The 27,962-nt window shown below is 42.1% G+C and overlaps 2 protein-coding genes across 5 annotated transcripts in view; both read right to left on the bottom strand.

Annotated features, from left to right (window-relative positions):
- The window catches only part of LOXL2 (lysyl oxidase like 2), a 107,240-nt gene extending 84,239 nt beyond the window's left edge, over window positions 1-23,001 (bottom strand). The window contains exon 1 of one of the 2 annotated variants that reach the window (XM_075207206.1): window positions 22,914-23,001. The gene's annotated coding sequence lies outside the window, so the exon portion shown is untranslated. Of the gene's footprint in view, window positions 1-7,523; window positions 7,543-22,913 lie in introns of those variants that run through there. The other variant, XM_075207207.1, reaches the window with a different exon arrangement.
- On the bottom strand, window positions 91-27,292 carry ENTPD4 (ectonucleoside triphosphate diphosphohydrolase 4). Of its 3 annotated transcripts, none has more exons than XM_075207211.1 (13): window positions 27,086-27,292; window positions 25,910-26,031; window positions 24,552-24,749; window positions 22,914-23,119; window positions 8,460-8,610; window positions 8,033-8,136; window positions 7,736-7,795; window positions 7,524-7,654; window positions 3,815-3,981; window positions 3,407-3,731; window positions 2,995-3,080; window positions 2,702-2,863; window positions 91-2,303 (listed from the first exon to the last, which is right to left on the bottom strand). In XM_075207211.1, exons 2-13 carry the CDS (start codon window positions 25,915-25,917, stop codon window positions 2,075-2,077), a joined length of 1,827 nt encoding a protein of 608 aa, XP_075063312.1. In that variant the 5' UTR covers window positions 25,918-26,031; window positions 27,086-27,292; the 3' UTR covers window positions 91-2,074. The 3 variants fall into 3 exon arrangements, with proteins under 3 accessions (XP_075063312.1, XP_075063311.1, XP_075063310.1); XM_075207210.1 differs by having other exon boundaries at window positions 7,500-7,654; window positions 27,031-27,291; XM_075207209.1 differs by having other exon boundaries at window positions 7,500-7,654; window positions 27,086-27,291.
- Window positions 27,293-27,962: the final 670 nt, after the last annotated feature.

The raw sequence follows: 27,962 nt of genomic DNA, 5'->3' as shown, positions 1-27,962 counted from the left end.
TCCGGCACCATGTTGTGATCCGTTACAGGGGATGGACAGGGAATACATGTGTTTTCTGCATGGGGCGGCTGGCAAGAACAGTCTTGAAGACAGCAGACATCTTGATTTAATAAATGCATTACAGATCCAGCTGAAAACAGGAATGTTTCTCTTCAAGGTCTACAGCCACAGAACAAGACACAGTTCCAAGTATTAAGGTGGTATTTACTTTAAAAAAAAATTATAAATTAACAAAGGGGAAGACATTAAAAAAAAAAAATGAAAACAAAAAGAAAAAAACCCAAAACACCCCACACGCATGTGAACTTCAAGTGGCTCTGGGGAGAGGAACATCTGGGAGCAGAAGACAGGTAGAAACTTGAGAGGAGAACAGGCAGAGGACAGGGAGAGTAGAATGGGGCTGCGGGCTGTTTCAGTAGCAGAGAGAGAATGGGAAGTAAGGAAAAGCAGTAAGAACTGGGCAGAGGATAACAGAGCTGGCGTTACACATTTTCTCAGATGGAATTCGTCTTTCCAGATGGATTCGGGCTGACGTCAACACTCACCAAATGGATTTTGTCCCAAGCATGGTTATTAAAAGAAAATATGAGGCTGTTTACAGGACATGTACTGTTCTGAGACATCACGTACATACTCAGTACTAGCTACCAGCTTACCCTCCATAACAATTAACTCCTTTAAAGGGGAATCCCACCCCCCTATTTTTACAACCCAGCACCATATATAGAAAAAAATGATGAGGGGGGGGGGGGTGAAGGAAGGTGTCACAGGAGTGAACCCCATTTCTGTTGACTAATAAGGACCCCCCCTAACTCTCAGGGTAAAATACTCACAGAGTACTCTAATGCAGACCCCCTTCTTTACCACTGTCACAGGTTCCTGGGACTGTCCAGTCACCAAACCAAATCAACGGTGCACCCATCACTTAACTCTTCAATGGAATTTGTAATCTACATCAGCTCCAAAGAGACACGTTTACATGCAAATATGCAGAGAACTAGTGTACAGTATACACAAGACCTATGCTTATATGTTTAATCAGCTGCCCTCAATTACAGGCGATTTCCCTCTAAGCCACCTAATATGTCAGCCCCTGACATGTGTTATTCTGGTTTTCTCTCAGGGAGTGACAGACTCCATCTGTCTTAGACGTACTGTTACCCTAGGGTGCAGGTGTCTTCAGAAAATGTTTGCATTCGTACAATTAGAACCCCACGTCACCCATGCATTTTAACTCTTTAGTGTGCCAGAGAGCAGAAAGATCACAGAACCTGTTCCTGTGAACAAAAGAACATGAGTCATTGTCACAGAGCAGCACGAGAAAGATGCAAAAAACTCGGGAAAGGATAGCAAGGACAGGGACAGGTCTGAAGTGAAAAATTAAAGTGTACTTCCAGTCACATTCACACAGTGGAGGCAGCCATTTTGTGGGCTGTGCCAATAATTAGCCTATCGCTTTGCTAGGAACTAGTGACATCAATGAGGCAGGAGGCACTTGCACCTAGCTCCTAGTGAATTAATAGACTGACTTCTCGAGAGCATTAGTTCAGCGCACAGAATGACTGCCTTCTACGTGGTGGCGATGGTTTAACAATTCAACAGCTTAGTACGGAAGGTTCCATGCTTCTTAGCTCTCTATTCTAGGACAAGATCTGCCAATGACAGTACTGGAATCATCATAACACAACAATTCTCTTATTTACACCTTATAACAGAGTGTCTTTTGATGCCAGCAGAAGTGCAGGACTGGCATTATTACAGAGGAGTGTGTGTGGCCTCAAGTGAGAACCCATGTGCTGTGTCTTCCATACAAGCCACACATCGCACCCCCTTATTAGAGACAGGATGGGGGACCCTGAGGCATAAAACATGGCTTTTATCTGTTGCCACCCGACAAATCCACAACCGCAGTTCCAGGAGCCAGGTTAACCCCGCCATGCCAGGCTTCATCAGGATTCCTCTCTGGCCTGCAGCCACTGGACAGTTTACACAGGTCCCATTAGAGTGACAGACAGGTCCAACCTCTCAATCCAGCAATGGTAGGGAAGATGTGCAAAATATTGCTGGCGTTTCCTCACAAGGGATTGGGGAGCCCAGACGGCTGTATCCCTTGCTCTACCCACAGTGCAGAAGATGATGTGTTCCGCTGCATGCGGCGATGGATGCGCCGTAGTCTGAGCAGATATAACATGATAGAGAGCAGGACCACCAGGAAACAGACCAAGAACAAGTAGTGGTTGTATACAAACGATGCCCCGCGCCAGTGCGGATGGCTACCACGGAAGTGGTCCTGCTGGATGTCTCTGTGGTGATAAGAATACAACGAGAGAAAGGATTTCACATTAGTGTCAGTTGATGCAGAGCTCTAATCTGCATGAGCCAAACAACGACCCGTGAATGTGTTTCAACAACAACTATATCCTTAGTCTGACTAATGGATTTGATTTCTCATATGTATTATTCATATACAAACATTTTACTGCAATGCTCTTATTTCACAATAAGCGGCTGTAGGCAGCTGGTATAATTCCCAGAGATAATGCTCTAAACGGAAAAAATAACTATCCAAAAATTGTTTGTTGAAATGATAAACATGTTTATAAAAGTTGTTAACAGTCCCCAGTCACATCCACAATATTATTATTAATGACAGGCCATGTAATTATAGAATGCAAGTTACAAGCACACGTTTACGTCTTACCTCAGTGGTAAGAACCGCGTGCGGTACAAGATGGCTCCCAGCGTCCACTGCACCTCCTTATCATACACCTGCAGGACAGTCTTTAGGCCGCTGTAATTAGCAGGGAAGGAGAAGCCTGTGTGGAAAACCTCATACATCCAGGCAGACTTGAAGCACTGGTACCTGTAGTCAGGAAAGAGGAGCGGTATTTGTCTATAGGAAGCACTAGATCTAGAAACTCTTCAGAGTAATACAAATCAATGAACGGACAGGAAACAACGATGAGAACTGCTGTTATGGTATCTGATACTCACTGTAGCCTGTGCATGTCAGCATGTGATGCATACAGACCACGGTCAAACCTCTCCTTCAGAACTGACCATTTGGTGGCACAGTAATCCTGTGGGTACAAGGAAGAGTTGTTATAATGACAGAAAATGAAAGGAGAGGTCCATTTTTGGACATATTTTTCACATCCAATAATGACCCTCATTAGTGATTCTGCCGGAGATCTGTGCCCAAGACCCTGTCCCTGTAGGAAGAGTCCCAGCACTTTTTTGATTCGATTTACTCGCTCAGACTTGACCATCTTGAGAAGAAGACGTTGCTAGAAATGGTGTACTGATGTACTAATAGGACATATGGCAAATACTATTTTGGAAAGTATGATTGTACTTTTAAAAGTGCCCTAACAACTGTCTACAACTTCAGACATCCTTCTCTTACCTGTGCAGCACGAAGGAAGCGGGGCGATCTGTAGTCACCCCCCATGCGCAGCACGTCCTCCGTGCAATAGTAGAACTCTGAGAAGCCGTAGAACTCACTGTTGTGGTAGGGCAGCGGTGGTTGGTAAATGCCGTTTAAGGTAGTCTGTGTCTCATTGGACAAGTTCATGAGAGGCTGGATGATCCGACGGCAGAGATGGAAGTCGCCTGTGCCACGCACGAACATAGTCTGTCCCTCCTGCTGAATTGTATCCGGGATATCAAAAGGAAGGCACGGGTCCAAGTATGGCACATCTGAAGACAGGCCCACCTTCTTTCCTAGAAGCCTGAGACCAGTAACCACGGTCAGTAAAATGATAAATAAACCTACACAACAATACAGATAAGTTCGTGGGGTTGTGGCCCTGACCTGTTCTTTTCCATTGTGCTGGAGAAGATGTAGCCCTCATATCTCTGTCGAGCAGCGTTGCCTCCAAAGCCCAGGAAGGTGGCCACGTACACTCTGTACACGTGCTGGGTCTCGTGGGCGTCGCAGCCAAGGTTGAACTCTGCCAGCAGGTTCTTAGCCATCTCTTCCTGCAGACGGATGGAAAGGTGGGACGGTTGTCAAATGGCAGCGGGCGCACCCAGCACGTGCAGTGCACACGGAGACATGTCAAGCATTTAGCGCGTATAAACATCTTCTAGAACAGGCATTAAATCACACTCACAGAGATAATTTGAAAAACATGCAGAGCTTAATGAAGAACTTCATGCACATTTGCTTTTTATTTTTGGAATGAAACTCCCTCACCCCAGCTGACGCCTGCACTCCCATGATGCTCCAGGGCTGAGAATCTTTCCCCAATCAGGTGAGCTATCTATTTGCTGCACTTTACACTCAAGGTCCAGGATGTAAGTCCTGGAGCATCATGGGACCACAGACAAGAGTGAGCTGCTCCTGAACTTGCATAGTCCTGTGCTCTGGGAAGCGGAGTCCATTTAAAAAAAATAAAGAGAAAACAAGAGCGAATAGAAAGAAAAAAGGCACGCAGATCAATAAAAGATTATATCTATCTATCTATCTATATATATCTATATCTATATATCAGGACTGCACTGTACAGTAATCTATAGAGAGACAGAGATAATCGATACTAAAAATGTATTCCACTCTTCTTATGATCTCAGTGTAGACTATAGGAACATTCTTTGGAAAAAGCTATTGAAAGTGCAGGATGGAATGAGTCATGAGTCTACATCCTAAGATTTGTATCAGATCCCTTTACTTTTATTTGCATTTGTCATCCGTTGTTTTACTTTATTCATCCCTTTCATTGCATTTACATACATAACGGAATAATAAAAAAATAAAAAAAATGATATGGAAAAATACCAACGTGATTGAGTCATAAATCAAAAGGACTTTCAGCTATTTACATATTACATAGCAATAATATTTAGCAGAGGCAAGGATACATCTATCATGGACAAATGAGAGCGGACATATTTATATTATTTACAGCATAAAACACATTGTATTAGTATTCAGTATGTTTAACCACTGCACTAGATTAAGCTATGATGTATAGAGGAGAGAATCACATGTAAATCACTGGCTTCTGACAAGATCAGCTGTGTATTGTGAAGACGGGGTAAGACAGGAGCCTTTTACTTAAAGATCATTACATGAATCCTCTCTGCTCCTGAAACATAAAAATGTCTCTTTCTTTATGAACCTTGGCAGACAGAGATTCATCTCCTGTTTGGAAATCTTTTATATTATGTTTTGTGGCTAAACACAAGGGAATGTTCAGCTGAAATACAGCAGTGTCCAGTCCTTATTAAGCACAGGTTTAGTGCAAGCCCCGTCCACAGATAATATATGGTCAGTAACGGGAGAGGACATAATGACAGTGTGTAGGATCGGATTCCATGTATTCAGCACAAAAGAGCCTTGGTTTTCTAAAATTGCCTTTAATTTCCCCTGATTATTTGCCAGCTTTAAATACTTCAGGCTGTGTAATTGAATCCTACAGCGGGTTCCCTGCATTAGTCTGTAGAGCTGCAGGGTAACACATGGAGCATAATTAGGGAACCTACAGACCGCTAGTTGTTGTTCCTCCTGGTGACACACTATGCGATTTGATTGGTCATTTTGCACAACCAAAATCCTAATCCAACTGACTAAGAGGCTGCTGTGTGAGACATTGATTTATCTATTTTCGGTGGTAACATTTTGCCCAATAGTCTTGCATCTTATTGCAAAAGCTACAGCCGTTATTAATGCAGTATCCCCGCTGACCTGAAGCTGGGTACACACCTATGTAATCTTACTTCAGATGCAATTTCTGTAACTATCTCACCAATGATTGAAAGTCCCGATAAGCAGCCGAATCATACGTGCACACCTACAGGATTCACCTTCAGATCTGTGCAGAACCATCATCTGAAAAGATGGTGACTCTGTACACTATAGAGATCTGCCTACACTGCTGGTCGTGGTGCATACACACTTCCATATTTGTCCGACATCGTTCCATCATTGATCATGATTTTTAAGAAGGTTAGAAACCCAATTCTACAGTTGTGATGTGTATTGATACGATACAATGTCTGAACAAACGGTCGGTGATTGTGTGATCTGCATGATTACTGCATAGATGTGTCCCCAACTTGCGTCTCCACAACCAATCACTTTAACGGTGCTGCAATTAAGAAGGGCAGGGGGGTATCTTTACTTCTGTAATTAGCACGCAGAGTGGGGATCCTCCTGCCCCTACAGCACCAGTCCTCTCATGAATAATGGCTGTGTCATCACTTTACTGACCTGCAGCCTCCAGTTTGGGCATCAGCAGCAACAAACTGGTCAGGTGACATTGTATGGCCAATAAGGAGCCATGTCACATTAATGTGGTTATGCATGCCGTGAGAGCAATGTGATATATCTGTCCCGAGCTTACATTGGAGCAACATGTAATGTCCTGGTAATATGGCTGTCAGTAAGGGCAGTTTACCATCATCCAGAGACTCCGCTGGCTGTGTTCTAGATGTTATTCCTACACAGGTGAAGGAGAATGGAGACAGCACTGGGTACAGCAGTGGAACTACAGCTGTCTATGCAGAACCGGATGTCAGTGTAGGCAGGTGTATAAGAATTAGCAAGATGGATCAGCAGGTATGACTTTTTGCCATTATTGATCTATTATACATTGTCTTAAAAACCCGTGTATACTGGCACCCATTTCTGTATCAGCATCAATGACTTGGCCAGTGTTGTCGAGTTAACCCAGTCCAGCCACATAAAAAAACACAGCATTCAAGAGATGGCTGCATACCGCTTCTGTATACATCTCTCTTTACATATACAAAAGGATAGTACCCTGTTTAATATAGACCATGGTCTATATTAAGTGTTCTGAAAATAAACCACTGTATTCCATTCCTCTTTCTGCATGTGCAGCCTATCCGCCTTCTTGTGGCACCTGACCCTACCACTTTACCCTTCATCACAAGGTCTGCTCATAGGCAAACGATGATAAAGCCGAACATTCTATACTAAGAGGCAAGACAAAAAAAAAAAAAAAAAGCATTCGGGGTAATTTGGGAGAAGTAGCTCATGCGGAAAACAACACAACACAGGTGGTCTAGACAAACGTATGGAAACATTGCAGACATAAAGACATAAATAAGAATAGCACATAACCAGCAATCTGGCAGCAGGACAGCGAAAATGAGAAAAAGAACCAGCCATATTCCCAGAAATAATATTAAATGAAGACTCTACATAACACAATGGGAGGTTTATTGACCGTGTCCTAATCTACTACTGCGCGTATAAATTACATTAGTCAGCCATTTTGTGAGCTGAACCAATATTCCTCATTACAAGCCACAACGTCACTAGTTCCTAGCGAGTTTATTGGTTGAACACAAAATTACATCACTGTCAAGGGTCCCGGACACAACAAAACAAAGTAATTGTGTTGAGGTAATGGTATAAATAAACCTTCCACTGTGTTTATATTTAACTTTTGCTGTAGCTGTTTATGACACAAAACCGAAAGCAAAATAAAAGAGCAAATAAAAAGGAGTAAAATATTACTGATAATGACCTGCTGGGAGGAGGCAAAGCTTACACTTTTAGGTACTTCGTATGCGATCTGAGTGGAGACCCCGCCCATGTCCAGGATGCCGGCGGTACGCTTGCGTAAGATGGCGTCCTTGTTGTCACTACCAGGTACATTTACCTCCACCACTGCCTCATCTTCTGTGGGGACCAAGGGTAAGAGATAAACGTACAGCCACAGAAACGTCTCTAGCTGTAGTCAGTGATGTGTGAGAAACTTACCATCCTCTAGATGATCAAAGCGACCAAGGACAAAGTTGATGCCAATCCAAGCGTACACTCCTACAGAAGCAACAAGACAGTCATTTTATTCCAACAAATCAATGTGTATGTGATGAGATATAAGGTGAAAGCATCATATACAGTACCAGCGGTATACGTCACTTAGAAAGATGCATGTTCTATACAAGTTACTGCATGCACTGGCTTTATGAAAGGGGGGGATTGTCTTGATAATGACATGGCGGTACTGGTATAAAGCAGGCCTCTGTTGAGAGTAGTCTGCACTGCCTCACGTACCTTCCTGCTTCCCTGAGATGACCTCTGCGTGGGAGTCAGAGAAGAGAAAGTCGTAGTGTACTGGGATATCTGTTCGTAGATCTTCAAGTATGGCCTCCTGCTGGCTGAAACAAAGAAGTGCACTAAGTACATTTACGTTGTGGTCGCACGGAGGAGGAATTGGATCAAAAGCAGTTTTACCCCAAAAAATGTTAATAATCCAAACATCCAAAAGGCTAAAGAGTTTAATGGGCGCAACCCAAAACCACAAAAGCTCAGAGGTCACGCACTGCTAAAATGAGAGTACAAACATCCCCTTCCCTCACCCAAAAAAACAAATGATTCTCTTAGTAATTATTATTGTGTGTGGTTTCCGTGGTGATGTCAGGACTGTACTGTCGATACGGCCTTTTCTCTGTGGTGTTAACATAAAGATGGACGCCCTCACCTCTCAGTCAGGATCCGCAGCCCTGCCGTACACAGGATATACAGAGGGGTCTCTTTGTGCTTATCCCGGGGAATATGGCTAGCAGCAAAGTTCAGCAACGGAGATATGTAGTCACTGGCTTTCTCTGGCGTGATGGCGAGCTCCGAAATACCTAGAAGTAGACAGTTGGCAGGTGAAACAAGTCTGTCTGGGAAGTGTGGTTCCTGAAGTTATTCCAGCTATGTCCAATGACCAATGTGCCCTGGAAATGTAGGAGTGGGCGGAAAAGATGTGTGTGGCTAGTGACCGCTCATGTAATATACATCTGGTTGTGTCAGAGGAGCTCTGCTCCCAGACATGTGCTGCCTTGTAAATAGATCACATCAGGGACAGCTTTAATCCACAAGGAAAACACAAATATACAAACACAACTAAACATTTATATACACACAAGAAACTGTACCATAAACATACACAAATAGACATGTACACATACAGAATTCAGGATACCACTAACCACTATGACCTTGTCAGTCATGATACTTAGTTCTACCTTCATGTTACTATTACACTGTACCTGCGCCTACTCACAGCGGAGGCAGCCAATATTCTGGAGAATGAAGCAATTCACTAGGAAATAGTAATAGTGAAGAATGAGCCACGAGTATCTCTCCTCACTTTGTGTAGGCGACAGATACATGCTGAAATCACTGCACAACATGAAGTCACCACCGCAGACAGCTTAAAGGTTACTTCAAAATGTGGTTTTGTGCAGAATTAGGCAACAAAATAAAATGTGAGATGCTATGTATGGTGGGACACCCCCATGCTCAGAGCGTGCTATGTATGGTGGGACACCCCCATGCTCAGAGCGTGCTATGTATGGTGGGACACCCCTATTCTCAGAGCGTGCTATGTATGGTGGGACACCCCCATGCTCAGAGCGTGCTATGTATGGTGGGACACCCCCATGCTCAGAGCGTGCTATGTATGGTGGGACACCCCCATGCTCAGAGCGTGCTATGTATGGCGGGACACCCCTATTCTCAGAGCGTGCTATGTATGGTGGGACACCCCCATGCTCAGAGCGTGCTATGTATGGTGGGACACCCCTATTCTCAGAGCGTGCTATGTATGGTGGGACACCCCTATTCTCAGAGCGTGCTATGTATGGTGGGACACCCCCATGCTCAGAGCGTGCTATGTATGGTGGGACACCCCCATGCTCAGAGCGTGCTATGTATGGTGGGACACCCCCATGCTCAGAGCATGCTATGTATGACGGGACACCCCCATGCTCAGAGCGTGCTATGTATGGCGGGACACCCCCATGCTCAGAGCGTGCTATGTATGGTGGGACACCCCCATGCTCAGAGCGTGCTATGTATGGTGGGACACCCCCATGCTCAGAGCGTGCTATGTATGGTGGGACACCCCCATGCTCAGAGCGTGCTATGTATGGTGGGACACCCCCATGCTCAGAGCGCAGGTAAGAAACATTTCAAATGCTTCTCTAACTCAGCTAATTCCACCCAATAACACATATTTAGATTAGGATGAAATTTGCTGTTAATGAGATGGTGTGAAAAGATTGATAGCCATTGGTTTGTATAAACACTACTGCATTTATGAACAATATGCTTGGATGTAAGGGGGGTATCAGATCTACTGGGTCTAGAACCTCACAGCTGCGGTCTCACATGTTGCTAGGCAGACCTATACCTGCAGGGGGCGACACTCCGTATATGGTTCTGTAGCTCTCACATATCAGGGCAGCTTAGAAATGACAGAGAACTAGCTATATATATATATATATATATATATATATATATATATATATATATATATATATATATATATATATATATATATATAGATATTGGATTAAAGTGATAATTGTAAGATCTCTCTGAACATGAATGCACGTGAAAGATGATAATGGTGTTTGGCCAATGTAAGACTATAAGTCACTTACACATGTGCTGGGAACATATTCGAGCACCTTGGCTCAGGTACCATCTCCCTTATAGGCTGGGGGCCTCGCAGTAATTTTAATGACAGCTTATTTCTTACACCTATAGCAAACTTAGGTCTGTTAGCTATGCACTCAAACACACATATGGAAAGACAAAGTGTAGCTTGTTGTTTTTTTTTTATACAAACTTGCAAATGTTTTACTCCATCCAAGGAGCAGTTTTAGACATAACCATGTTCCCCCGGTGCCCTCTTCCCCCCACCCACACACTGCCACCTCCCTCTGTTCCCGGATGCACTCTCCATCACTGGTGAATGGAAGAAAGATGGTTTCCCCATCAGCATAGGATTTGCTGTCCTGAGTTACTTTTTCCACATTTTGCTACATTCCTTGTATATCCATGATTACTTTTCAGTCCCTTCTAGCTTTAGCCACATAAATGTTCTCTTTTTCCCTTATCACGTCTAATACTTATTTACTACTGTGACCTTTTTATTCCAGGTAATGTGGTAGCCATTCCCTATGTACTCGCAGCAAAATACATTTTTAGTTTTCCCCCTTGGCCCCAGAACACGTATTTAAGTGTAGATTTCCCCAGTCTACAAGACTCAATGTGTCTCTCAGCTGCTTAAACATTGCCCTAAATGTCATAGCACCTGTAGCTTCCTTACATTGTAACCTAAGTCACGTGTAAACCTTATTGTGATCACTAATCAGTTACAGCCCCATCACCTATACATTAAACATAATATTTCTTCTATTACATAGTACCAAATCCAGCAACAACCCCCCACAACTGCATTATTTAAAATAAATACAAATCAGCTTTGTCTGCCAAAATCAGATTATTATTTATTTCTATCGGGATAGTTAAAATTCACATTTTTCTTTCTTGTCCTTTCAATTTGTAGTAAGAATTGAATTTCAGTAGAATCATTTATACTAGGTGGCTTATAACATGGAGAAAAGTACACCAGCATAGTTACCCATAATACCCTGGATTGTGATCACTGCCACATGCAACCTCCCACTGGGAAGGTCTTATACAGGGTTTTACATATACACAATCTCTTCCTGTTTCTTATCCTTTGTAAACATGCTACATCCTTACACAGTCACTGCCCAATCTCAGTTATATCTAATATATCATAATTCTCTCCTACACCATCAAGTCTAGATGACCTATTTTGTGTGGGGAACTCCTAGCATGTCTTACCATACATTTGCTATTTGTACTGATATGTGTAATTGTTCCCCCATTTCCCTTGTCTAAGCCCTGGTCCCTCTCTAGAATATCTCGCACACTGCTTTCAATTCACCGCCCCCAGTTTCTAGTCTCACATTGGGGTACAATCTGCCGCTACTATAGAGAGAAAAATCAGCCCAAACCCCCATCCTTCACTAACTTCTTATCCACTTACCGTATATACCTCAAGTATAAGTCGACCCGAATATAAGCCGAGGCACCTAATTTTACTACATAAAACTGGGAAAACTTATTGACTCGAGTATAAGCCTAGGGTGGAACAGAGCGCTAATTTAAAAACCTAAATAAAAATGATAGGTTCAATCTATGAAATCATTTTTAGCGAAACCATAAATAACAGTAGGTGACAAGGAACATTCATAAATGATTATAAAATAATTGGCATTGGGTACAACCTAACCTAAATAAAGGGGTAGGGATATAAATGTATGAACATGGTGGCTGTATTGTTTGTTTATTATGGAGAGGGAGAGGGAGAGGGAGAGGGAGAGGGAGAGGGAGAGGGAGGCGCTGAGGGACCGGACACCAGGTAAGTTCACCCGTGTATAAGCCGAGTGCCCTTTTTCAGCATGAAAAACTCGGCTTATACACGAGTATATACGGTATAATTATCTGATTATTTATGCCATAAAAGGTCTGCAGTGCTGTACATGAAATTAACAGTAGTATACAAAACACAGCAACAATCCATAATAGATTACATCATTATACAAAGACCAGACATCTACTAATTCACAGATTACACACAGATAACCTGGTAAAGCAGATCAAGTTTAGTTACAGGACAGCGAGTAAAGCTGGTTACACACTACAGAATTTTCCACCAACTTTTTAGGCCGATCGATTTTACATGCGACCGATGGTCCGATCGCTCGGTCCATGGACTGCATACACACTTGTTTAGGACGATAAAGGGAAGAGCGGACGTCCCTTTAGCGACTTTTTACAGCCATGTTGTTGTGAGCAATGACTGTAATTTCGCACTCACAGTTGTGGATCGGTCAGAAGTTTATACACACTAGACAGCGGAAACGAGATTGGAACGAAAATTTTTAACGATACAACCAACCAAATGAGGCGACAATCGTCCATTTGGGCAGACGTTCAACCATCGTGTCACAACACACACTGACCCGACTTTTGAACGAGCGGTCGTATGTCGGCTGATTGAGCCGATTATTGGACGAAAACCGTGTAGTGTGTACCCAGCTTAAGAGGGAGAGTAATCTCCAACGTGAAGTAGGGCACAAGACGACCGGGTGAGGGAAGCAGGGCTAGAGGTACAGAGGGTGATGGAATGGAAAGAGGGCCCTGCTTATGAGAGCTTACATGCTAAAGGGAAGACACGTATTAAACTCCATAAGCTTGTGGTCTTTCAGGTGTAGCAGATAGTATTTTAGACAATACTACATTGGAGGTTCATGATTTAAGCTTACAGTCTAATTCTCTGGAAATGTTACCCTCTTACTTTGTCACTGGTACTGATTTCACCTCCCTAGCGCCTCCAACAATCATATGCTGAGCACAAGCACCCGGGAGAATGACAATAATTGACTCTCCTACCACCAACACCTGTCTATACCGCACCTGCACCTATATTTCCATTGGCTGCCAGTGAACTTACCCTGATGCACCAATGCAACTCCTGAGCGGTCACACCATCAGCCAGCCCGGCACATTTACTGGGGTGTGTCAGATAAGGACTGACCTCCCTATTCACCCCTCTACTGCTCTGTCTAACTGTAGAACAGCTACTTATCCGCCCCATCTATAATGTCCTTAGCCACAGCCTGCTCTTCATTAGGTCAGCACCATAGTGGTCCAGGCAGAATTTGGGCTTCCAGGTGAGTGACTAGCTGACATCCTGCCCAGCAATACTCACCTTTGTATGGTTGTTCCTGCATGTACAGACAAGATGTACGTTGTGCGGTGTTACCAATCATGGAACACATACTGACTGCAATTTACATCAAAGTTGTATGTGGGAATTACCCTGACATGAAAGCATGAAGTAGTTCATTAGAACTAATCAGAACACTACCGGCCTGAGTCATTAAGGAAAGCAGCAGGGCAAAATAAGGAGTAAATGTTCTCAGGGACAAACCATGTTACAATACAAGGGGTGCAAATTAGTTTATTATTTTGCACATAAGTTAGATACTGGCTGTTTTTTCATCTAGTACACAAACACTTCATAGCTTTGTTTTTACATTGATATTGAAAGATGATCTAGGACATGCCCTACCCCAACTATAAATCTTTCCCAGGTGAAAAATATTATATTAAATATATATTTATTGCTATTATAGTGTCTATTATCGTAAGCACTTCTCCTAATGCCTTCACTGTAAACTATTGAATTCCACTCCCTTACATTCCCATTACATTTTTCATACCGCCACTTCTAAATTCCCACTGTGACCACTGCTATTAAGTCTATATTCAACATCTCCTTCCCTTTATCATCTACTGAATCATGCAGATATATAAATAATATTGTGCATTGGGAATGGCGTATTTCATCTTTCTCAGCAGCATTCCAATAATAGGATTTGCTAGAGTGGAGGACATTAAACATGAATGAAGAGCCATTAGGAGAGGTCCAGGTAATGGGGCCTCCAGGGTCCCCTATCAGTGATGTGAAGGTTTGGGATTCCTGTGTGCTAGTGATGCATGTACCTGGAATGTGCCTGAGTGAGAGCCGATTACTAGCTATGGTCATTGCATACATTTATCACACCCACTCACACTTTCCAATGTGTAACTAGACTGTAGTGACTGAGACAAGTTTATGTTCAGTAGACTAAATATCATCCTCCAACAATAAACTAGTGTCGCTTTATATCAGAGGGGCAGTATGGTGGCTCAGTGGTTAGCACTTCTGCCTCACAGCAGTGGGGTCATGAGTTTGATTCCCGACCATGGCCTTATCTGTGTGGAGTATGTATGTTCTCCCCGTGTTTGCGTGGGTTTCCTCCCACACTCCAAAAACATACTGGTAGGTTAATTGGCTGCTGTCAAATTGACCCTAGTCTCTCCCTCTGTGTGTGTATGTTAGGGGATTTAGACTGTAAGCTCCAATGGGGCAGGGACTGATGTGAGCGAGTTCTCTGTACAGTGCGGCGGAATTAGTGGCGCAATATAGATGATGATGATGATTGATAGCCAAGCTGATATAAAGATACTCTGTTGCGCATCTGTATTGGATACTACTACTGCTTAGTCGCATATTTTATATTTAATATAAAAATATACATATTTTTAAAGCACAAAAACAAGCAAAATACAGACACCATATAAACAGGAGACTTCAACCAAACAAATATCACAAAATCCGTGAATGAGAATTATACAGAAGTCCAGACACTATCGCCACCTTGTGACGTACTCGAGTATTGCAGCCTTACGAAACCAACAATAATGTACAGCTGCTGATACAGGTAAATGTGTACCTGTTAGGATCGCCACCCTAAAAGTCCTAGATTTCTAAAGGACAGTTCCCTTTTAACCCCACTAGACATTTTTAACATACAATCTTATTCCCCATAACTCAGATTCTCAAAGCACTCAAAATAAACGTACAAGTGGAAATGAGTTCCTTTAACAGTTTCTATTACTTGACCCTGGGATGAAATTTGTAGTAGATTTCATGACATGAACAAATGTCAGGTGTATACACAAAGTAACACCTCCCAGCTCTACATTTAATGAGGGGTCCTTATCCTACATAGTCATAGAACATCCATGTAGGCCCACGCTGATCTGGGGAATGGAAAGGTCATTGCAGAATTTATTTTTGGCATTCTCAAACTCCGGCTGTTGACCCTGGAACACCATAGCCTTGCAGGGGCGAGGGTCACAGGCATCAAATTTACATTTGAAAAAAACCCATACTACTATATATAATCTAGATACGGAAGGGGCCCATCAAGCAGGGAGACTGATATCAGATTATATACAAAACATACTGGTAAGAATTGCAGACTTAAAGCTTCTAGCTGCCCCCACAAAGCGCTTACAGAGAATTTACCATATGGAAAGTTCATAAGAGTTGAAGATTTAGTAGATAACGATGAACTTCAGAGATGTGTAATACTTTGAGAAGGGGGGATACAAGGATAATGTTAGTAAAAATATTTTCATCACAATGCATAATATTCCACGTTCATATATTTTGTACAAAAATATAAACTCTGAGGATGAGAGAACACATAAATAGTGTGGATAGGCGATAAAGGAACGCTACAGTCCAGGAAGTTACTTTTGGGGGGTTGGGTAGATGGTGCTTTCCCACGTTTGCAGTGTATGTCATGCAATGGTCTAACCCCAGGAGATGTAATACAACACGCAGTAAAAATATAATACACATGCATGTAATCTTACTACATTGGGCAGACTGAGAGAAACATAAGAACACGATTAGCTGAGCACAACAGTAACATTGGGTTATGATATGATATGATAATAATACTAGAAACAGTAGACGGACATAATATAGCATGGCTAAGATGACATGTAATAGAGGTCACCACATCTCTGCTCCAGAGAGGATGCATGAGGGGGAGCTCATAAACTAAATACACCAATTCCCAAAAACTTAAATAAAGAATCTGATTAATCTTGTTTTCATCAGCGTAGGGTTACACTGCACCAGTGTTTATAAGGAGATAAAAATAGGCGCACAATAAATGTATTCAAACGAAAACGTCTCTCCGGAGATGTATGAAATGATCCAACGTGGAAAATAAACATTGCAGTGAAGTATCATTGACGGTCCGAAGAAATGCTGTTGGTTATCAACATTGGAAGAGGATGATTTTTATTTTTATGCATGTACAGTATGTGTTCATGTATTCCACATTTGTGTAACACCTTGGGCGTGATTCATTAAGGATCTTAACTTGAGAATCTTCTTATTTCAGTCTCCTGGACAAAACCATGTTACAATGCAAGGGGTGCAAATTAGTTTTCTGTTTTGCACATAAGTTACATACTGACTGTTTTTTCATGCAGCACACAAATATCAAGTTTAAATTTCAGTGTACAAATAAGCTATCAAGTATTTGTGTGCTAGATGAAAAAACAGTCAGTATTTAACTTATGTGCAAAACAGAAAACTAATTTGCACCCCTTGCATTGTTACATGGTTTTGTCCAGGAGACTGAAATAAGAAGATTCTCAAGTTAAGATCCTTAATGAATCAGGCCCTATATGTGCCTATATGCAATACATACTACATTGACACTTTGTAATGCTGTCAAGAAATGTAAATGGTGATTTCTTTTTTGTCTAGTGCATTACTAATGTCAGCACCTGAGGAGTGGGACAGGACCCAGCAACGCAGACTCCTCTCTTTCTTGACCATGCAATAAAACAGCTCGGATAGGCTTCTCTCTGCTTTCTGCATCTATGGGGCCTATTCAACTAGCCGCAGGGTGCCGCAGTAGCATCACGTCTTGTCATTCCGTGTAATGTTTTGAATAATGGCCACATTTTCTGCTCGCACCTTATAGGGCAGTGAGCAAACTCTGAGCGAGGTTCTCATTACTTTAACTGCCGGTTTTGTGTGTATGAACACAGCGCCACAAGGCTACTATAGAACCTCACAGCTAACTGAATGGACCCCTATTTGTTGCAAACATGAACATAAAACCACTAAGGATTAACACAGCATTGACTGATTGGAATTATGCGGTATTTTTTTTAGTTTGGGGACCAGGTGAACTCCAAAACACACACCCTGGTGTTTGCACTGTGCTTAATGCATATAAAACCGCACTGCGTTTATACATACATGTGATATACTTTTACAAGTGTGATCAATCTGTTTTATAAAACATCAATCTGACAAAAACAAGGAGTAATCTTGTTCAAGCCAAACGCATAAGTAAATGCTTCTTGGCTGCACCACATTGATTGCGTGTTCACATTGTGATGAATGTAAGCGTGCAACTGTGCTGATGCACTGAAATGGAGCAAAAAGAACTTAAAATAAGCACTGCAGTGCTAAGTAAATGCAAATAAAAATGAAGATCTAGACAGTCTCAGGTGGTACAATGATTTCTATTTTCACATTCCTTTATATATCCTTAATGTGTATTAGAAACACATGTTAAATGCAGAATCTTAATACCAGTGGGTATGTAGCTTTAAATATCAGCATCACCCTTGGCTAAATTATCATGGAAAACAGAACATTACTGATCAAGAATATCAGGAAGTCACATACTGCTAATAAATTTTGGTAGAAAATATCCAAACGATTACACCAAGTGGTGACAGCTTTGTGTTTCTTTCTGGTGTTGAAACCATCAGCCTATTCTAGAATTGATGATTTTGGAATGTCAGTAGGTTTTGCACTATGTACTAACACAAGCAAGTATAGGAGGTACATGCCATTAATCTTTATTTTACATTTACTTTGTGTGACCTAGTCAATTATCTATTTCTTTTTTTTTGCCCCCCACCCAAGATAGATAAGGCTTTCTTTGGGTGGCATTGGAAAGTAAATACATTTTTGGCAAATTTAGCAAACAGATACACTTTCACGTGATACTTCTCATAGTTATTTTTACGTAGTTAATTCAACCCAAGGAATATTTGTTAGGTTCACATAGGGATACCAAATATGTGTACATTATGTGAGGTTTTTTTATATTTCTTTTTAACCAAAATACCCTCTCAGGTCGTCCCTATAGCCAGCCATTTTTAGAATCAGGATAGACTGCATCTGTCAGTGCTGATAGGCAGCTCCCTGGGGTTCCCTACACCAAGTAAAGTCCCTGATGAGGTTGTCATTGTGGTGTTACAGGATTTTCGGTGCTGTATATTGAAGTCTAGGTTTGCCCATTGAAGCTGACAACACTACGTACAGCGATAGGGTGCCAGGATCTCCCCACTATACTGGAACCTGGGATTGTTACTGACAGCCGTGCTCTGACTAGGAGTCTGTGTGCTGGAGTGCATGGCTGCCATAGTGAGGTGTTGAGAACGCCGCCCTGGCAAATAAGCCAAATTAACCTCATATTTAATGATGAATAAGAAACAAAGCTTTGTTCTTCTAACGTTATGTTAGGATAAGCCCATAGGCAACCAAGACACAAGTCGGGCAGGCAGTTATGGGTGGGCCAGGTCACAGCCCTTCAGCTTTAGTTATTTATACAACTATTTTATTTTCATTATAGATCTAGGTACAGAAGGGAGGACATGACGCAGCCATCATTAGATGGGCAGCACATCAGCATTAGCTAGCTATGGCAACCACCGGGCAGCTGTGTAGCACAGACTATGCCACTGACAGGGTGAAAGCAGGCTTCTCATGGGGTGGAAGGGTATTACATAAACACAGGCCTCTCTGGCCACTTCTGGTACGTAGAAAATGCTTAAACGTTGGTACCTTTTCAGTGCAGGAATGGTGAATGGGCATGGTTATTGGCACAGTGTGCCCTCATTATACCACCAGGGTAAAACAACGGCTCAAACTGGCATTACTGCACGGGTGGTCTAATAAAAGAGAGGTCATAACAGATAAACAGTAAGACGTGTTAATGTAAATTGATGCAGAGAATACACCTGGTGCTAAAGGCCATTATTATAAACAGGGAGCACAGCATAAAGCTCTAGCTGCTAGCACAGGGCCGATATAATTATGGATGGGCAGTGTTGTTATTCTCATGTATGGGCACTGGCTGGCATGAACATGTCATTACTGCAGGTAAAAAGCCTGAGCACTGTGTTGGGTTAATGCTACTTACCTAGCGCCCTATTCGGTCTATGTATTCTGCTATATGCAAAAATAAAGTAGGATTACTTCTCTTTTTAGGTCCATTTATGGGAAAAAAACAAGAAGCAGCAAATCAATCCAGCTTTAGCAAAGAGCACCAGCAAAAGACATTTACAATAGCGTATCACGACTCCAGCCTATGGTACCATTTTTAAATTGTGGTAAAATGGAATGTGACTTTTAGGGCCCCATCTAAAAACAACGGGATTTTATTGTATAATACATATCAGCTGTTAGAGGTACATAGTCTATACCTGTAGTGTGATCAGGGCTAATTGAGAAGATGTGAGAAGTTGTACATGGAAAGACAGCTCAGTTTTGAGGCAGAATTCTGTCTGCACAGGTGCTACCAGGGATTATAAACAGAATTTTACAAATATGTCTACAAGGTGCATTAACTATTAAGCAATAAATATAATTTTCTACAGTATATACTGGATACCAGATGACACTTTCTACAGCTGGATGGCACAATATAAGCTCCAGACAGAATACATGAAACTTAATCAAGGAGAAGGTATAGTCCGCTTACAGAGGTTTACTATCCAGATTATTTTTTGTTCCTCTCCTCACGCTATGTTGTTCCCCTACAATAGTACTGCATTTATTTATAGGTACCAAGCCACTGATCCCAGTGGTGTACAGACACACATACCACTCACTGCCCTCCTGCCTCCCTGATCATCACCTAAAGCAGAGGTGTGCCATCTGTGGGTCGGGGATCACAATCTGCTTTCGGGTCTCCCGATGGTCAGATAGGCAATATACTGTATTGGGAACTGCCTATTTTGTAGTCCCAAAACAATTGCACACAGGTCCCAGTCGTAGCAAGGTGGAGCAGAAGAGTGTTATGTATACATCAGTGCCCATCATCATCACCATTTATTTATATAGCGTCATTGATTCCGCAGTGCTGTACAGAGAACTCATTCACATCAGTCCCTGCCCCATTGGGGCTTACAGTCTAAATTCCCTAACAGACAGACAGACAGACAGACAGACAGACAGACAGAGTAGGGTCAATTTGATAGCAGCCAATTAACCTACCAGTATGTTTTTGGAGTGTGGGAGGAAACCGGAGCACCCGGTGGAAACCCACGGAAACATGTGGAGAACATACAAACTCCACACAGATAAGGACATGGTCTGGAATTGAACTCATGACCCCAGCGCTGTGAGGCAGAAGTGCTAACCACTAAGCCACCATGCTGCCCATCCAATGAAGACAAGGAACAAGGGGCCTCACTCATTACTCCATTCGCTGGCTGGGTACATTAAGGACAGATATTTCATTGGGAAAGGAAACTCTATAAAGCATATGACCATGGCCTTATCCGTATGGAGTTTGTATGTTCTCCCCGTGTTTACGTGTGTTTCCTCAGGGTGCTTCGGTTTCTCCCACACTCCAAAAACATACTTGTAGGTTAGTTGGCTGCTGAAAAATCACCTCAATGAGTGGGTTATAGTTGGTAGTGTATTACTACTATACATAGCTGTTCCTTTATTATTTTGCTGAGCCCTGCCCACCGCCTGTCACTGACCTGTCATAACTGGAACCTCTCCGCCCAGTCCTGTCACTACGATTTGCCTGATGATAGGAGAAGTGCTTACAGTATGTGCTGACTGCTGCGTTATTTCACTTCTCACACTGGGAGTCTTCAGGCAATAAGAAGAGCTCCAGACATGTGTGAGCACCATGTGTAACATAACTGATCAATGAACATTTGATGCACGGCTCCCTTTAGCATCAATGCACTTGGCTCCATTAATAAAAACAACAAAAACTATATTTTTTGGCCATTTGTGAGCCAGATGCTGAAATCTGACTTTAATTTACAGGATCAAAACATGATTTATGCTTTCAGGCTGATAGGTCCACATGAAAAACACTGAATGCGCCTACAAGTTGCTCATACACTCTGCTCTCTCAGACTGTGCACTCCTCATGTGGGCTTGTGTATAACGCTAGATGCAATATTCAGCATCTCGTTCATCCAGCCGATAGAGAAAAGGATTCTGTTTAATAACTGTTATTTCTAAATAGCAATAGCTTCTTTGTTTCTGAAGGAATTCTTTCATTACAGGCATGGTTTAACTTGCAATTATTGTGCCTAACAAATATTATCCAATATTAATATTTCTTGGGATCACTGTATACACCAGTGGTTCCCAAACTTTTGCAGTTCTCGGCATAATTTTTTCAAGGCACCCCTCCAAAATACTTATCGAGCAGTAAGTATATATAAGTAGTTGGGTCAAAAAAACGTTATAAGTATTTAGGTCAGGATAGAAATACTTATTTAGTTGTATGCAAAAATAATACACATAAATCCAAGGGAAAAGAATATTTTTTATATATTTTTTTCAATTAGATTTCTGTCAAAGAATGTACAGCTAACTCACACTGTGCCCTCCATCATCTGCACACACTCTGTGCCCCCTCTGCATCCCCTCACTCTGTGCCCCCTCTGCATCCCCTCACTCTGTGCCCCCTCTGCGCCCCCCCCTCACTCTGTGCCCCATCTGCACCCCCCCCCTCACTCTGTGCCCCCTCTCTCTGTGCCCCCTCTGCACCCTCCTCACTCTGTGCCCCCTCTGCATCCCAGGGGCCAGGAAGAGACGCCCCCCCCCCCCAAAAAAAAACAACAACTTACCAATCCAGCGGCGCCTGGGACCCAGCATCACTCTCTCCTGCCACTTGTCACTGAATGTCAGGCGTGATGACGTCACGCTCGACATTCAGTGAGTAGCAAGTTTTTTTTTTTATTTGTTTTCTCTTCCTGGCCACGGCACCCCTGGGAGCCACGGAGCACACTTTTGGGAACCGCTGGTATACACCCTTCAATGAACATATACTCAACACACTGGTTTCTAGAGCCTGGAAAAGCTCCATCTATCCTATCCTAAGAGCGGTTGGTATTACTGACCATCACAATATTGCTGACAATGAGTCTAATGGGCTCAGCAGCAGCGGGGTGAAGCTAGGCCAAGAGGTCAACCCAGAGTAAGAAGTAAGCCAATCATGAGGCTCACACTGAATCATGTGACAACCATTTCCACCAGGTATATGCTATTGAGTACCCCGGCCAATTGCAATAAGTATAAACCCAAGGGCTTCCTAATAGAAGGAAAAAACACAAAGCAATGCGATATGCATGGTTCTTAAAGGGAAATACGTCCTCTCTTTATATAGGATTTTGACTTTATTTTTCTAGATAAAGTTTTCAATAAAATATATAGAGGGGTTATTCAGCACAGAGTAACCCATATCATACATTACATGCCATAACGGCAATGTAACCAGCAGTGCCGAGGTGGAACATGTAGATGAAGCCTATGGTATGTCAGATGTACGTTGTTACTGGCATTCAGCAAGTAGTATACTCACATATACATATGCAGTAAGAGCTGGTTTGGCTTGATGCACAAACACACAACCACCGCTATTACCTGGTTTGATCTTCATGACCACAGTCTTCCTGTTCTGGTCTCTCATTTGTTTAATATCCAGCAGGTCGTGTGGATTGCCGTTATGCCGCGGCCAGCAATACACAAAGATCCGTGAGCCGCTGCTTCCACAGTCCACCACCACTCCATAGTTAAGATTGGGGTTGTTGGTATCCGTGGCTTCCATATCAGTAACACGAGCCAGGTACCTGAGGAGAAGCCATAGCGGTCACAATGAGGCCACACTAAAGAGCGCCTCGGGCCCATCCCAAGGCGGCTTTACATTGCTGTGCCGGATACACCTCTATTATCTCAACTGGCCGGCTAGGTAACAACAGCAAGTGTGTGTTCTTGAATACATTTATAATTATATATTTACTTGTTAAAAAAAACATAAGCCAGAAAATAAATCTGTATATGGAATACCAGCTTACAATAATCCATTTAGTCTCTGCCTTATCCTAATAAATACAGAATTATTATCAGATGCCTGGAGTTTATTTTGTACTAACGAGATGTAACATACAGAAATTCATCATCTGAATAGACTGATACATGTGAGGCTGCGGAACCTTAGGGATGGAAAAGACAAAACTACAGCAGACATTGGAGATTTACAGAGACCATGCAGCTTCTCCTGCACCCCCAAACTTCAGGACTGAAATAACAACCCACCACCTCTAATATACAGGGCAATATAACTGTGTAGCTCCAGAAAGTGTTCAGATAAAAAATAAAACAATACTGCCGGTATACATATATAATTAAAAGCTATGTTTGTATTTTGGAAGGGAAATTTTTTTCATTGGGAGATGTAAACATGTCTGTCAGAACTGGTGAGCATCCTAAAAACATTATTACACACCCTAAAGCGAACCATCAATAAAACACTATACCAGAGAAAGTTTTAAACACCAGACAGGTAAAAATGAGGGAGAGCCCGCAAACTTTGCATGAACAGGAATACTGTAGACAAGCTACACTGGTACATATAGCAAATGTCCAATAAGAGATCTCCGCCAAGTGGTTTGCCATTTTTTTCTTACAAATACTCAAATTTACTATAGGGTCAACACTAAGTATCCAGAACTAAACAATTAACAGTGTACATAATCTAAGCCTCCTGTACGTACACAGTGAAAATTAAAATGATATAGGTAAATGAAAATAGACAGACTCGGCTAAATGTTAGGCAATCACCCAAAATGATAGACTTGTATTATGAAATATGGGCCCTTTAGGAAGACATTAAGACAGGCTGAAACACTTATGTCCTTAATTGTAAGAGAACAGTTCCATAAACATCTCTCTGCCAAAAGTTCTGGATGATAGTGTTGCCTGGGGGAGGGGTGTGCCAACATCCTCGTTTATTAATTACGGAACAGAAAAAGGTGCTGGTATAAGAATAAGAGATCAGTGCTTGGATGTGACACGAGGCCCATACAAACAAACTGCTATGAGAGAAAACATCATTTAATAAAAATGCCTACTAGTCAGTTCTGTTAGGAGAAGTCACCGAGGTAATTTGGTGGATAAACCAGTTTTTCTTTGCTCTCAGAATGAAGACAATGTTGCTCTCCTCTCAGGGAACAAGCCCTCGGCCTTTTTGTTAAAGGCACCTTTACATCACTTTCTTCTTACCTGTGATATTTCCGGTCTCGCTGGGAACGACTGTACTTGGTCCTGACCAAGAGCAGAGAGTAGATCAGCAAGAACAGGATGGCAGTCACTGCGCCAATGATCACCAGCTGCCGTAGGGTGGTATTAACCACACGCGGACACCCACCAGGGGATATGCTAAAGTGCCAGGAAGCCGGAAGGAGGCAGGATATGCTCAGTCTGGAGATGAAACACCAAGGGATTTGTAGTGTTGGAATGGGAATAAGCAATATACAAACAGAAGAAAAGAAGATTAGGGGAAGAGAGGAAGATGTAATAGGATGGTGTCATCACTACAGGTGATGTGACATGTGAGGAGAAAAAAAATATACAATTTAATTAAACATCACAGAACACTGAAACAGAAATGTAAAGAGCAAAATACAAGGAATACATTAAAATATAAATGTATGCAGGTATACACTTGAAATACTAGTGAGTAAAGTACTGGTGTCCATTGTGCTCAATCCAAAAGGATAAGAGGTTGGCGCCAGACGGTGATTTTACCACTGTATTTTTTCTATTGCAATTAAACACCGAATGTAAACATAATACAAAGTAATATGAAAAGAAAATGAACATGCCACATGAATGTATTCACATAGCTACAGTTGCTCCAATGGCTGGGGCTAACAGAATACAGTCACATTAAAAGGAACGTAAATTCTTCTATAGATGTCGCCAATAGCTTTTAAGCACTCCAACAAGGCTGAAAAACTTACAATATATAATATATATATATTTCTTTAAAAAAATTGTAAATGGTATTTCTCTACTCATCATCATCATCTATTTATTTATATAGCGCCACTAATTCCGCAGCACTGCACAGAGTACTCATTCACATCAGTCCTTGCCTCATTGGAGCTTACAATCTAAATCCCCTAACATACACACACACAGATCGAGATAGACTAAGGGCAATTTAATAGCAGCCAATTAACCTACCAGTATGTTTTTGGAGTCTGGGAGGAAACCGGAGCACCCAGAGGAAACCCACGCAAACACTGGGAGAACATACAAACTCCACACAGATAAGGCCAAGGTCGGGAATCAAACTCATGAACCCAGTGCTTTGAGACAGAAGTGCTAACCACTGAGCCACCATGCTACCCACAGATGTGTGTGACTGCCTGATGTGTGTAACTCCTGCGTGTGTCTGGGGAAAATTGCTCCAAGCATGCTGGAAAACCCGTTGGAGCAATTAATGGGTGTTTGTGACACCTACGGAAGAGTAAACATTCATATTAATGTAACAGCATTTGATTTCTTTGCTACCTGTACTTGTTTGTATTGCTATCTGCTAATTATACTCCACATCCACAGTGCTGATTACTTACCTTCCCATTTTGGAGACTTACAACACGATGAGCACACAGACAGGACAGTGGCAACATTCAACCCATAACTGCACCTTTGTTACTGCATTTCTTCCAGTGCAACGTTACTCATGTTTCTTTACCTGCGCAGATAAGAGGTACATCACTGAGTACATGCAGCTCTGGAAAACACACATAAACGCCTCTAATGCTATAGGATTCATCTGCTGCAGAGTAACATTACTATAGTATGAGAATAACCAGTAGCTGATAGCCAGGTCATCTACAAATGTGACAGGAAAAACTATATAACTATAGATTGTATAAATAACACAAAAGGACATTACTGGTTACAGCACAGCACTGCTGCTTCTGCAAACTTTCAGAGTGCATATTGACATGTGCCTACGTTATTAATTGCCCGGAAATATAAATAGACAACTGAGTTACAATACTGTAAAATACTAATATATATATATAATATATAACAAAGAAAGAAGAGGTCTGGCTGCCTTACATATAAACAGACATAAATGAATGAGACAGCCGATACATACAGAAGACGTCATTGCAAAACAGGTGAAATCATTATGTTTATTATGCTGTAATACACAAGTGATTCTAATAAATATATAAAGGAAAATAATATCTGTATAAACAGTGAGTGCTGATGTCATCATTGGGAATGCGTGTGTATTATAAGGAACAATGCACCTCCTACAGTACATTATTACAGAAATTAGAAGTCAGTGACAAACATCACCATCACCATTTATCTATATGTCTGTGACCTGTATAAAAAAGCATCTGGGCTGCAGTCTGTTATATGATCACACAACTCCTCTGGGACTTCTAATATTCAGTAGACAGGAGTGCCACAATACATTGCATGTATGACTGCTCTGTAGTGGCAGAATAATCAGATATGCAGGATCTATAGCTGGAGTACAACACAGAACATATACCCTATTAATAAATATGACTATGTGGTGGAGCTGGAGCACATATGCATCCATGCAGGTAGGTAGGTGGGTGTGTATACACAAACACACATATATATATATATATATATATATATATATATACATACACACATACACACTGGCAGACAACAACACACAGTGATCAGGTCAGCTACATACTCATGCACCCGGCAGCTGTCACATCACACCCCCTCTGCCCGGCTCCCACATGTACCTTCCTCGTCAGCCCCGCTCCTGTCACCCTCCGCCGCCTCCGCCAGGTGAAGGACACGTCACCGCGGCAGGACAGGCGGCTCTCTCTCTCCCCGGGGAGGAGTTTGGGTGGGGGGAGTACCCGCAGCCTCGGGAGCCGGCTCCCCTGTCACAGGCCCGCTGCTCAGCCGGGCGGCCCTAGCAACCAGACACCTGTCCGCATCTCGCGAGATCACGATATCCCACCGGTTCAGACTGCGCAGGCGTCGTCACGCGCAAAGCGAATTGGTAAGCGCCATTTTGCAACCGGGCTTTGTTGCCCTTGTTTGATTCTTGTGTCAAATTGCTACTGCACTCTAGGGACGCCGTAGGGCTCATGTAATTATATCATCATTATTATATTTTATCTTTAAGGACAAATTTGAAGGCTTGGAGACTGGAGGTTACTCTAATTGGTCGTGGAAGTACATTCCAGATAGAATATATAAACATATTTGAAATATAGTTTTTCCTCTGAAAATTAGTCTGCAAAGCATTAATGCCACCCATTGTGGAAAATGAATACCTTTTATTAATTCAATCGTATTTGAACCAAATTAGCATTTAATGAAAAAAAAAGTAAATTTGTGCTCCAGACATTTATTCGTTTATTTATGGAAATTGGTGCACCAGAAAAAAGGTGTTGCTTCTGTTCTTCATCCATTTCCCCGATATCAGTATGCGCTCTAAAAACAATCAAAATATTTATCTACGAATGACAGCCAATCATGGTGCATTAAAGGAAGGCCATGTACGCAAGGCCACCCTAACTACATTATGGGCCCTCGAGCAATGCAGTGCACCGGGGCCCCTAAATATATATATATATGTGTGTGTAAAAAAAAATCTATATGTATGTA

The sequence above is a fragment of the Mixophyes fleayi genome, chromosome 4, assembly GCF_038048845.1.
Source record: "Mixophyes fleayi isolate aMixFle1 chromosome 4, aMixFle1.hap1, whole genome shotgun sequence".
In the NCBI taxonomy this organism is placed as follows: domain Eukaryota; kingdom Metazoa; phylum Chordata; class Amphibia; order Anura; family Limnodynastidae; genus Mixophyes; species Mixophyes fleayi.
The sequence above is the reverse complement of the archived record's forward strand: the minus strand, read 5'-3'. Positions and strand labels throughout refer to the sequence as shown.

Bases quoted from the DNA above. Each gene is read 5' to 3' on its own strand.
- ENTPD4 (XM_075207210.1), bottom strand. The intron at 2,864-2,994 runs GTGAGTATCAGA...TCCTGACTACAG, and splicing joins GCTGACATGCACAGGCTACA to GTACCAGTGCTTCAAGTCTG. The intron at 2,304-2,701 runs GTAAGACGTAAA...TTATCACCACAG, and splicing joins ACGCGGTTCTTACCACTGAG to AGACATCCAGCAGGACCACT.